Source organism: Lithobates pipiens, unplaced genomic scaffold (genome assembly GCF_037356315.1).
Source record: "Lithobates pipiens isolate NorthernLeopardFrog02 unplaced genomic scaffold, aLitPip1_a1.2 Scaffold_8, whole genome shotgun sequence".
In the NCBI taxonomy this organism is placed as follows: Eukaryota; Metazoa; Chordata; class Amphibia; order Anura; family Ranidae; genus Lithobates; species Lithobates pipiens.
In genome coordinates, this window is record NW_027507903.1 from 134,576,401 (window position 1) to 134,589,332 (window position 12,932).

Below are 12,932 nucleotides of genomic sequence, written 5' to 3' on the forward strand. Positions count from 1 at the left end.
ATTTAGCGCAAAGACTGTAGAGGCATGATCATCTAAGACACCAGTAAAAAAAAAAAAAAAAGCTAAGTTTGGCTGGAAGGGGTTATGCCTGTAGGGGTATTTTACCAGTGTCCAATCACTTGAAGGTGGCATAACCCTATCATAATGAATAAGAAGATACCCTGTGTCTTTGGATGAACAATAAAAACGTATTATTATACAGGTTTTATATAGCGCCAACAGTTTGGGCAGCGCTTTACAACATGAGGGCAGACATTACATTTACATTACAATTTGGTACAAGAGGAATCGAAGGACCCTGCTTGTTAGAGCTTACAATCTAAAAAGGAAGGGTCAATTGATACAAAAGGTAATAGCTGTGGGGGGATGAGCTGATGGAGGAAGTAAAACAGTGATAGTTAGAAGCAGGATAGGCTTCCTTGAAGAAAAGGGTTTTCAGGGATCGTCTAAAGATGTATAGATTAGGGGACAGTCGGACAGATTGGGGTAGGGAGTTCCAAAGGATGGGAGAAGCTCTGGAGAAATCCTGGAGGCGAGCATGGGAGGAGGTGACAAGGGAGCTAGAGAGCAGGAGGTCTTGGGATGACCAAAGAGCGGCTTGGTTGGTATTTTGGGACTAGGTTAGTGATGTAACTAGAGGCAGAGTTATGGATGGCTTTGTAAATTATTGTTAGTACTTTGAATTTTAATTGTTGGGTGAGTGGAAGCCAGTGGAGGGATTGGCAGAGAGGGGTGGAGGACACTGAATGGCTGGTAAAGGTGGATGAGTCTGGCAGCAGCATTCATTATGGACTGAAGGGGGGATAGTCTATGTAAAGGTAATCCAATGAGGAGGGAGTTGCAGTAGTCGAGGCAAGAGATGACCAGGGACTGAATTAAAGTTACGCTTACCTTTAAAGTCTTTTAGGACAGCCACAATGAGAGACATTGGCTCCTCCCCTTCCTAGGAAACTGCGCTAGCCCATAAAATTCCACTTCCCCCTGCTGGACTTCAGTTTTTTTTCTAAGAGCGCCTCCAGCTAGCTGGGGAGACACAAGAACCCATTAATAACATACCATCACATATTACTACTGTGCCTGTGTTGAGGTCTTCCTCAAGACCTCCCATAAATTCAGGTGGGTAACTAATGCTGTCCTGAAAGACTACTGGAAAAGATGTTACCGGTAAGGGTAACTTTAAATTTTCCCTCACCGTCTTTCAGGACAGCCACAATGGGAGGATAGACAAGCACTTACCACTACAAGCTGTAGTCTCACCCTTTCGCCCAAAGGCTTGCTCATTTGCCGACACCAGGTCCACCCTGTAATGTTTTACAAAGGTGGCGAAACTGGACCACATTGCTGCTTTGCAAATTTACTCTGGCCGCACTCCAGCCTTTTCCATTTGAGAAGCTGCCATAGCCCTAGTATAGTGTGCTTTTATACCAACAGGAACTTCTTTTCCTGTTAACGTATAAGCCTGGCCAATGGTTACCCTGAGCCATCTGGCAATAGATTTTATTGCCCCAGAAAACAAAACAACCGAGGAATCTGATTTCCTTACCGTCTTCATCAGTTCCAAGTACTGCAGGATACATCTCCTTACATCTAAAAAGTGTAAAATTTAAACTCCCTTTCTCCTGAGGGATTAGGGGGGGAAAAAAAGTGGGTAAAACCATCTCCTGGCTTCTATGAAACTTCAAAGCCACGTTAGGCAAGAATGCCGGATCCATTTTGAAAACGACCTGATCCGTAAATACAACACAAATAGGGGGTCTGACTGACAAGGCCTCCATTTCGCTGACCCTCCTGCCAGTTGTCACTGCAACCAATGTTTTGAAAGTAAGATCCTTTAGTGAGCAATTTTATAAAGGTTCAAATGGTGGCTCCATTTGGGCCTTTAAGACCAAAGATAGGTCCTGCTTGGGGAAGGGTGGGCCTTGAACTGGCCTCTGCCTCCCTAATGCGCTGAAAAATCTGACCACCCACGAGCTGGCGGCCAGAGGCTTTTCCAAATATGCACCAAGTGCTGATACCTGGCTCTTTAAGGTACTTATAGCTAACCTTTTCTCTGCCCCGAACTGCAAAAACCCCAAAACTGCTATGGGGCTCAGGACCTCAAAAGAGTTTATTTTGCACCATTCATTAAAGCGTACCCAGACCTTTCCGTATAACATGTGAGTCTCCTTTCTGCTAATGAGGAGCGTGACCTCTTAGTAGAGGACCCAATTGGACTCTCAGCTGTTTTCTTCAGAGAAAGTCCACCACCACATTCTTTTCCCCTTTTAGATAAACTGCCGAAGGCCCAGCTCAGAACATCTGTTGCCAAGATCAGCAGGATTCCGCTCCTCATGCCCCCTTGCTTGTTTACGTAAGCAATCACAGAGGAGTTGTCTGAGGGCACTTGAATGTGGTGGCTTTGTAGTTCCCTCCTGAAGGACCAGAGTGATAACCCAACAGCTTTCAGTGCCTTCCAATTGGACGACCTTTTGAGCTCCTCATCCCTACAGGTGCCCTGTGCCAGTAGGGCTGCCAAGTGTGCACCCCAGCCTTTACCACTTGTGTCCGTGGTCACCACCCTGGAGACCGGGATGAGCCACAGACGACCCTGCAACAGGTTTACCATTTTCCTCCACCACCAGAGGTATCTTTTTACCCAAGGTGGAATATGTATTAAGGTGTCTAACAACTTCTGCCTGCAGTCCCTTATTTTTAGAACAAAGGTTTGAAGAGGATGAAAATGTAGCCCTGCCCACTGAACTGCTGGGATGGTTTAAGTTAGCAGACCCAGAGTTGACATTGCTGACCTTAGAGACCTGCTGGTTGTTCTGGAGAAAGGCCACTGCCTTGTTCAATTTCTGTAATTTTTCTGCTGGGAGAAAAACCCTCAACTGAGTGGAGTCTAGCAGGTACCCCAAGTAGGTAAGAGATGAAATCAAGCTGGACTTTTCCGGGTTCAGCAGCCACCCCAGACCTGTCAGGATTTTCTTTGTCAGTTCCAGATTTCTGGTTAACTGTTCTGGAGATGCTGCGAAAGAGCAGGTTGTCGAGATATGCAATTGAGACTCCTTTGAGCCGCAGAAAGGCCACGACTTCTGCCATGACCTTTGTGAAGGTTCAGGGTGATGAGGATAGGCTGAATGGAAGCGCATGAAACTGTAGATGGATTGTTTCTCCTGCTATGCTCAATGCTGGATGGAGAAACCTCTGAAAATCTTCTGCGATAGGGACATGGAGGTAGGCATCCTTGAGGTCTAGCGACACCATGTAGCAATTCTGGGGTGGCAAGGTTCTGACCGTAAAGATCAATTCAAGATGGAAACTCTTGTAGGATACAGACTGGTTCAGGGGTTTTAGGTTCAGGATCAGTCTGTATTTTCCTGAGGGTTTTTGCACTACAAAAACATGTGAGTAAACCGCATCTCCCCCCCCCCCCCCTTTGGAACCCTGCGTACTACGATTTGTTCCTCCAATTCTTTTAATGCCACAATAGGGCCTCGGCCTTCTCCACACACCTGGGAAGATGTGCGACGAGGAGTCTTCAGGGCAGTGGTCTTGTAAAATTCCAGGCGATAACCCCACTCCTTACGGTCCACGGGATGACTGGAGATCGCCTCCCACTGTGAGAGGAAGGACCCCAGTCTTCCTCCCACAATGTTTGGAACGTCATACCTCCTCTGCCCTTGCCCCTTTGGCCCCAAGCTTAGGGACCCCCCTTTGTTTTTGTGGATGAAACCCTTTTTCTGAACTGGGGGGTTTGCGTTTAACCGGGAAGGATTTATTTTTGTCCACTGTGCAGTCTAGCACAGCTTCTAGCCCTGGGCCAAAAAGTAAATCTCCCGTCAACAGGATCCGGCACAGTTTAACTTTAGAGGCCCTATCGCCAGGCCATGTTTTTAGCCAGAGGGCTCTTCTGACCAAGTTGGCTAGAGCCGCGGTTCTAGCAGACATGCAGACGGACTCTGCGGAGACATCCGCTATATGTTCCACTCCTTGCAGAATAGTAGGAAGAGATAACAATATAGTTTCCTTGGCAGTTCCCACTTCAATATGAGCCTGAATTTGGCAAAGCCAATGCTCCAGGTTACGGGCCACTATTGTGACAGCCATTTCTGGTTTCAGATTTTCTTTGGTCGATTCCCATAGTATCTGCTAGAGCTCCCATATCCTCAAAGGCCAAATCTGTCTGGAGACCTGGGAGAAGGCAGTGTCCAGTTTGGGGTTTTCACTCCACACGGACGATGGATCTTCTGAAAACTGAAACCTTCTTTTCAAAGATCTCTAGAGAAAAAAAAAAAAGTTTCTGTTCAGGATCTGGGAAATCTTTTTTTCTGTTCCCCCATGTCCCTGTACATCTGATAATGGAGAGTCAGGGGGTTTTTGTCCACCTGAATTCCAAGGGTGGTGTAAATTGCCCCCAAGAGGTCCTCTACCTCTTCCAGGGAAAGCTTCTATCTTGAAGGTTTCCTGGACTCCCCGTCCCGGTCCCCTCCCTCAGATTCCTCCTGGGAACCTGAGGTCGCACTATCCGGCTCTTTCCTAGTCTCCTCTCTAGAGGCCCCAGTAGCTCCTTCTGTCGTGGCAGTCGGTTGGGAAGGTGCAGTACCCTGCGCTTGTGGAGGGGTTGTAATTTGCGGTGCAGGTGAGGGATTTGTAGGAAGCTGAAACCATTCAAACAAGGATTTAAATGACTGAAAGGTGGAGGAAAGGTCCTTCACTAAAACTACTAATCCGGATTCCTGCTCTGATGCCCTTTCTCTAATGCATCTATACAGTCTTTACATAATACTTTTGTGCAAGCTTCACCTAGGGTATCCCTACAAGAGGTGCACTCTCTTAGAGCTATTTGACAATCTTGATTTCTCAGTAGTTTTCTGAAACATATGCAAGAACAAATAGCATTGCCTTTCACCTAGTCATACGGGTTAAATCCCTGGGGGGTTGCTGCAGGGTTTTAAAAAAAGGTAAGGACCTAAGCGCCACCCGCCCCCTCCCCTCTGACCACCCTCCCACCACAAGGAACCATCCGTAGAGGTGGGAAATCCTAGCTAAAGAGGACCCCTCAAAAGGGTACCCTTACCTTTGGATGGCTGGAGCTATAAATCGCTGTGCGCTGCCTGGGCATCTGCTTCAGACATGGCCGCACTGGTGGTTGCTGCTGTGCAGTCTCATGCTCCCTGTGCCATGTTCCCGACTCCTCTCCAGACTGCGCATGGCCCACTATCAGTGAGCCGGGGGAAGTTGCGCATCAAAGGGCAACATATGTGCGTGCCCCCCCCCGGAATTGACATCACTCAGCCTGCCTGGTTCCAATGCGGCCTATACCCGTGTACAGGGAGAGCGGAGCTGCCTCCCTGCGAATGTGATGGTGCCCACCCCCCCCGGATCTTCCGCCCGCACTCGGTGAAGATAGGGTGATGAACTTTGTGGTCAGGTATGTACCTCACCACATCCCTGGGAGCGCCTCGGCCACCCCTACAGGGCTTCAAAGCCACAGTCTCCCTGACTATCTGACCAGGTTCCTAACAGTGTCTCCCTCTGGAGGAAACACAAACTGAAGTCCGGCAGGGGGAAGTGCAATTTTATGGTCAGGCGCAGCGTTTCCTAGGAAGGGGAGAAGACAAGGTCTCTTTGTGGCTGTCTTGAAAGACAGTGAGGGAAAAACAGAACGATACAGTGTAGATATATAAAAAAAAAAAAAAAAAAAAAAAAAAAAAACACACACACACCTTACACAACTCAAGAACAAAGATTCACAAACTGCAGGTTTCCTTTACTCTTCCATTACTTTATTTGTCTAAAAGCATGGTCTGCATTTGAGAAAATGTTCCACAACAGGATGTATGAAAAAGGAGAAGGATAAAAGAAAACCATAAAAATTTATTACAAACCAGAATTGAAAAAACGTCAAATTACCTAAAAAGGACAACGGTTTGTTTTCATATCCATAGAACCTTTGCAGAAGTTTAGGTGACAACAATCTGAATATCGATTGGGATAACGCATACATCTCACCACATTTAGGCATTTTCAGAGTTTGAAGGAGAATTACTAACCTAGTTAGTACGGTTTTCACGATATAAAGATTTTTTTTTTAGAACAAACCCCTTTTTATGGAACAAATTAACAGGTGCCCCATTATCTTCTTTCTGTACAAGCAGATCTATAAGAATAAGTAAAAACCAACAGGGTGAAGAAATGTACACTGGCCAAAAGTCCATTGGGAGATCCATCATCCACCTCAGTCCTCAAACCACTTGCTTCTTTTAACTGGAGCAGCTGCATTAGGTTTCCCCAGGATCTTGCGCTTATATTGTTCCACCAGCTGATTAAATCGAGTCTCTGCTTGGCTTCGCTTTGGCTGCCGCTTCTTAGAAGGTGCCTGCAAAATAACAGACATTAGCATCTTTGGGAATGAGAGATCTATTTAAGCAAACGGAGTCTGTGTTCTCTTCCAATTTCTAAACCATTTATTACTGTACATAAAAACAGATCAGATCTCTTAAAGCAATTTAATGTAAAGTACTATGGATCTTTAATACTGTGAACAGAATTTACATTCCTTTAAAAGCCGTTGTAAACCGCTGGACAGTTAATTATTTTTTTGTACCTGCAAGGTAATGTCATCATATCAGCATCACATACTAACGCATAATGTTAAACTTATCTTAAAAGAAGCCCTTCCAGCACCGAGACGTCAGTGCTGCAGGCACTCTCATTTTCACCCGTCTTGCTTCCGGGTTTGCGGACCCTGGCTTTGTGACTGTCTGGAGCCCCGATGACATCACTCACGCACGTACGTGGGGGCCGCTATTCACAGCACAGGGCTCTGAAGAAAAGGCACGGGTGGCCTTCAGAGCGCATTCGCCACTGGCTGCATATACAGTAAATATCTCCTAAACAGTGCATGTTTGGGACATATTTACATTACCTATATGTAAGCCTCGATACAGGAGGGCTTGCCGATAAGTAAGAGATGGAAGTTTACTTCCACTTTAAGACAAATAAGAGGTTGTGAAAACATTGCAAGACTCCAAAATGCTTATTCACAATACAAAACGTGAAGTTTGCAAAGTGTTCTAACCCACAGCAGCCGCCATATTTCATTGGATTAAAGCTAAACCACTATAACCACTGCAGAACCTTCTTGTTTAATATCATACCTGAGTATCTGCTGATTTTAACCTTTGCTGTTGCCGACTCTGCTGGTGAGGTTTTGGCTTCTTTGACAACATCTGCTGAAGCTTACCCTTGTCACGTGCTCTGAAATAAGAGACCAAATATCCTCTTAATGTGTTTTAGGAGGCACACAAGTGTCCGTAAGGCCAATCAGGAATGCAGAAAATATATTCAAAATACATTTGGTATAACTGCAACCAATCCAGCTATGCAAAGAGGTTACTGACCCCCTTATGGGCCAAAATGAGCAAATCTAAGATTAACAGCCCTACCGCTGCTGTCTGGTCAGTTGAGAGCTCAGAATGAAGTGTTCAGTTTGTCAGATGTTACCTTTCAGATATACAGTGCAGAGCACCAAGATGGTTATGGACCTAAAAAGGTCAGTTAGAGCTACAGATAGGATTGGATCACCTTAAGGCAGTGGTCATCAACCCTGTCCTCAGGGCCCACTAACAGGCCAGGTTTGCAAGATAACTAAAATACATCACAGGGGATATCATTTGCTGCTCAGTGATTGCAGTATTCTAGTCTGCATCTCCCCAAGGTAATACATAAAACCTGGCCTGTTCGTGGGCTCTGAGGACGGGGTTGATGACCATTGCCTTAAGGCATGACTCAGTTGCCCTATACATAAACATGCATGCTCAGATAAGTGATCATGTTTAATCCCATGGAGGAATGGACAGACAACTACTAGTGCTGCTTAACTTGGAGAAAAAAATAGCAAACAAGATGCGAGTGTGTGATCAATCTTCAAAACATAAGAGCCAATATCTACAATGAGAGAAAAAAAAAAAAGTATTTGATCCCCTGCTGATTTTGTACGTTTGCTCACAGACAATAAAATGTAAAATGATTAGTCTATAATTTTTGTTGGCAGACAAATTATACACGAACATAAATGGACACCCAGGATAGGTGGTCTTTAGAGCAATAAATGCTTTCCCCAGCAACAGAAACATAAAAGACCACAGGACTGAGAGTAATGGACCTTTCTTACCTTATTTTAGGTCCTGTATGGGATGGCATATGTAAAACTTTTCTCCTTTTCTTTCCATCTTCAAGCTCTTCTTGTTCAATTTCCGCTTTCGTTTTGAATCCAGACCAAGAAACAGGCCGTGATGGCTTTTCTTCCTGCATTTCTGCTGCCAAATCTTTACTGTTACCAGCTGTTTTTTGTTTCCGCTTGATGGCTTTTGTTGCAGAGGAGTCAGTTGGCTGTGCTTTATTGACAGGTGTCTTCCCAGATGAGGCTTTTGCATTTTTTCCAACTATTACCTCCTGTGTCAGCTTTGCCTTCCCTCCAGCAGCAGCTTGAGTGCTTTCACCACGCTTTTGCAGTTTTTTCTTTGAGTTACCTTGAACTGGCTGTGCCTGAGGGGTGCCTAAAGCTTGTGCCTTTGCCTGCTTCTGTCTCAATACCTCCTGCATGCACAAAGCCCAACTATTAACATTTTCAATACATCACAGTTACAAGCAAATGCATTCCAGAAAGTAGGCGTAGATGTTACCTTTCAGATATGCAGTGCAGAGCACCAAGATGCCTATAAAAGGTTGGTCAGAGCTACAGATAGGATTGGATCACCTTAAGGTATGACTCAGTTGCCCTATACATAAACATGCATGCTCAGATAAGCGGTTGCGTTTAATCCCATGGAGGAATGGACAGACAACTACTAATGCTGCTTAACTTGGGGAAAAAAAAAATAGCAAACAAGATGCGAGTGTGTTTGATCAATCTTAAAAAACATAAGAGCCAATAATCGACAGTGAGAAAAAAAAAAAAGTATTTGATCCCTGCTGATTTTGTACATTTGCTCACTGACAATAAAATGTAAAATGATTAGTCTATAATTTTAATGGTAGGTTTATTTTTTAACAGTGAGAGACAGAACAGCAACAAAAATATCCAGAAAAGCACATTTAAAAAACGTTATAAATTAATTTGCATTTGACCCTAGGTTCACACCTAGGTTCTGCAGTTTGCAGAAACGCACTACAATCCACTTAACATGGTTTCCTATGGTACAAGTTCACATCTATGCGGCCAGTGCATTTTTGGAAAGGGTTGGGGACTTTTTTCCCCATGATTTGCAGGTAATAGGCTTCAATGGCCCTGCACCAGTAATGCAAGTGTTGTATGGGATGCGATTTCTGATGCATTTTGCGTTTATTTTAACACTGTATATAGGTGGTTGCCAAGCAGGGGGCTGGAAAAGCCAGCCGCCATGTCCTTAACAGATGAGTTATCAGCTGTTGGTGGGGTTCCCCGCTGACAGCTGAATATAAAAAGAAAAAAAGAAAATTCTCTGAAAAAACGGCGTGGGGTCCCCCCCGGTCCTTAACAGAGCATCAGCCCAATTTGCCGTGTTTGGAGGAGGAGGAGGAGGAGTAGGAGGAGGAGGAGGAGGAAGAATGCTGCCTAGGACTAGAGGTCGACCGATATGGGTTTTTCTCTGGCCGATGCCGATATTTAGAAATCATGGCGGCCGATAGCCGATATATGATGCCGATTTTTTTGGGCCGATATGTTAGGCCGATTTTATTTTATTTATTTTTAATCCCCCTTGATCTAACACACCTTTCCCACTGGGGCGTTTTTTAAGGCGCTTTTGGGCTAAAAATAGCGCCTGTAAAGTGCCTGCAAAATGGCTCCCCTGCAGTCTGTGTGAAAGACAGAGTGCTTTCACACTGAGGCGATGCGCTGGCAGGATCTTAAAAAAAAAAAAAAAGTCCTGCAAGCAGCACGTTTGGAGTGGTGTATACCGCTCCTCCACCACTCCTGCCCATTGATATGAATGGGCACCACTGCCGAAGCGCATGCAATGCGATTTGGCAGCGGTGCTTCATGGGCGCATTTAACCTCTTCCTTGGCCGCTAGCTGGGTTATATGTGCCCCACTAGCAGCCAAATAGCACCGCTAAAATGATGGTAAAGAGCCGCTAAAACTTGCGTTTTACCATCAACGTCTGCCCGCTCCAGTGTGAAAGCAGCCTTCATAAGTGATACAGAAAATCTTACACTTAAAGCGGAGGTCCACCCTAAAATGGACCTTCCGCTCATCGGATTCCTCCCCCCCCTCCGGCGCCACAATTGGCACCTTTCAGGGGGGAGGGGGGTGCAGTTACCTGGATAATCCAGGTAACTGCACCCACTTCCGGGCTAGCTCTCTGCGGAAAGGGGCGTACATTACGCCCCTTTCCGCAAGTGCCCCGCTGCCTGCTGGGAAACACACAGATCCCAGAGGCAGCGGGGACCGTCCTCATTGCGCAGCGCGGCTCGCGCATGCGCAGTAGGGAACCGGGAAATGAAGCCGAAAGGCTCCATTTCCTGATTCCCATACCCAAGATGGCGGCGGCAGCACTCGAGTGTCGATCTAGAGATCGGCTTCGGGTGCCGACATCGCGGGCGCGGTGGACAGGTAAGTGTCACTATTTTAAAAGTCAGCAGCTGCAGTATTTGTAGCTGCTGGCTTTAAAAAAAAAAAAAAAAAAACACGGAGTCCCGGCGGACTCCCGCTTTAAACATTTATTAAACAAAACAAACCTCCAATCAGTTTACTTGTATGTATGATCTAGATTAAAAAAAAAAAAAAAAAAAACTATATATTAAATAAAAACGGGTAGTCAAAACTTTTGGACAAAAAAAAAAAAAAAAAAAGAAAAAAAAAAAAAAAAGGGCTAACTTTACTGTTTTTATTTTATTTTTATTTTTTAAATGGTGTATTTTTTTCCCAAAAAAATGCATTTGAAAGACCTCTGTGCAAATGCCGTGTGACATAAAATATTGCAACAACCGCTATTTTATTCCCTAGGATCTCTGCTAAAAAAAATATATATAATTTTTGGGGGGTCTAAGTGATTTTCTGGCAAAAAATACAGGATTTTTACTTGTAAGCAACAAGTGTCAGAAAAGATTTAGTCTTTAAATGGTTAAACTGAGAACTTCTACACAGAGATGACTTCATTCATTCAGAAGTGTAAACATTGTATCATTTAGTTGGCAGTCTGCCCAGAGAGGAGGAAAGTGTTGCTATGACGACTCAGGCACCTCACACTGACTTCTTACAGAAGTAATTTCAAAGGCCCACTGTAGAATCTGCTTTTTATCAGCAAAATCGGCCGATGCCGATTATTTAAAAAACGGCAAATATCGGCCGATATATCGGTCGACCTCTACCTAGGACCCCAAGAATACCATCCCTACCGATAAAAATGGAGGTGGAAACATTATGCTTTGGGGGTGTTTTTCTGCTAAGGGGACAGGACAACTTCACTGCATTAAAAAAGGTACAATGGACTCGGCCGTGTACAGTCAAATCTTGGGTGAGAACCTCCTTCCTTCCGCCAGAGCATTGAAAAAGGGTATTCCAGCATGACAATGACCCAAAACACATGGCCAAGGTAACAAAGGAGTGGCTCAAAAAGAGGCACATTTAGGTTCTGGAGTGGCCTAGTCAGTCTCCAGACCTTAATCTCATAGAAAATATGTGGAGGGAGCTGAAGGTTCGAGTTACCAAACGTCAGCCTCGAAACCTTAAAGTGATCGTGTTTTATTTATTTATTTTAAATAACACATGAAGCTTTACAAACATGTCATACTTACCTCTACTGTGCAACTCTTTTTGCACAGAGTGGCCCAGATCATCCTGGGGTCCCTCAGTGGCTCTCCCTCGCATCAGATAGCGCTCTCCCAGGGGTTACCTTGCGGGCGTGCTCCCGAGTTCAGCATTTGCATCCATAGACACAAATGCCGGACTCTGCCCTGCCCCCTTGGCATTGGATTTGATTGACAGCAGCGGGAGCCAATGGCTGCGCTGCTATCAAATGAAGAGCCAGGACCCCTTGCAGAGGGGGAGAGCGCGTCTCTGCCGAGAGGATGACGGGGCTCAGGTAAGTAAAAAACGGGGGAGCTGGGGGGCTAAGGGGCCTTAGACCACTAGGATGCATTAAGGTCAGGAAAAAAAAAAAAAAAAACCACTACGGTTTACAACCCCTTTAATGACTTGGAGAGGATCTGCAAAGGAGGAGTGGGACAAGATCCCTCCAGAGATGTGAGCAAACCTGGTGGCCAACAAGGGTTTTGCCACCAAGTACTAATCATGTTTTTCAAAGGGGTCAAATACTTATTTCACTCATTAAAATGCAAATCAATTTATAACTTTTTTGAAATGTGTTTTTCTGTATTTTTGTTGTTATTCTGTTTCTCATTGTTAAAAAAAATAAAAATAAATACCATTAAAATTAATTATAGACTGATCAATTCTTTGTTAGTGGGCAAACATACACAATTAGCAGGGGATCAAATACTTTCCCTCACTGTATGGAAACCTTTAAAAAGACACAGCAGCCAGACCATTATTTGGTTGATTAGGCTAGTAAAAGCAGTATGCTTGTTAGGTCATTAACACATAACAAAACATTGCTTAGGAGCTTTTGGTTACTTCTTTCAGTATTTCAAAGATGAACTGTTAAGGCAGAATTAAACTCAGAATTTTGAAAGAAAAAAAAAAAAAAAAAAAACTGACAGGCAGGGTTTTTTTTTTTTTTTTGATAAAAGAAGAGATCTTAGTGGTCTCTTTGGACATAAATTATTCTCCCTGTCAACAGTAATGCAGTACATTTACAGCACCACTCTATGGCAGGATGACTATTACTGTGCATTTATACGGGCCCGGCCATTCAAGAGTCCAAACAAAGCAAACCTGCAAGGTAGAACAGGGACCAGCTGTAAATGCTGGAGGGCTTCCATTTACAGGTATGTCTGCCATAATA

The 12,932-nt window shown here is 44.6% G+C and overlaps 1 protein-coding gene across 1 annotated transcript in view; it reads right to left on the bottom strand.

Moving 5' to 3' along the window:
• Positions 1-5,746: 5,746 nt before the first annotated feature.
• Positions 5,747-12,932, bottom strand: part of RBM28 (RNA binding motif protein 28) — a 43,835-nt gene continuing 36,649 nt past the window's right edge. The window contains exons 17-19 of the mRNA XM_077472654.1: positions 8,159-8,583; positions 7,143-7,242; positions 5,747-6,361 (exon numbers count right to left, since the gene is read on the bottom strand). Coding sequence (XP_077328780.1) covers positions 6,221-6,361; positions 7,143-7,242; positions 8,159-8,583 — 666 coding nt within the window. The 3' untranslated portion in view covers positions 5,747-6,220. The remainder of the gene's footprint in view (positions 6,362-7,142; positions 7,243-8,158; positions 8,584-12,932) is intronic.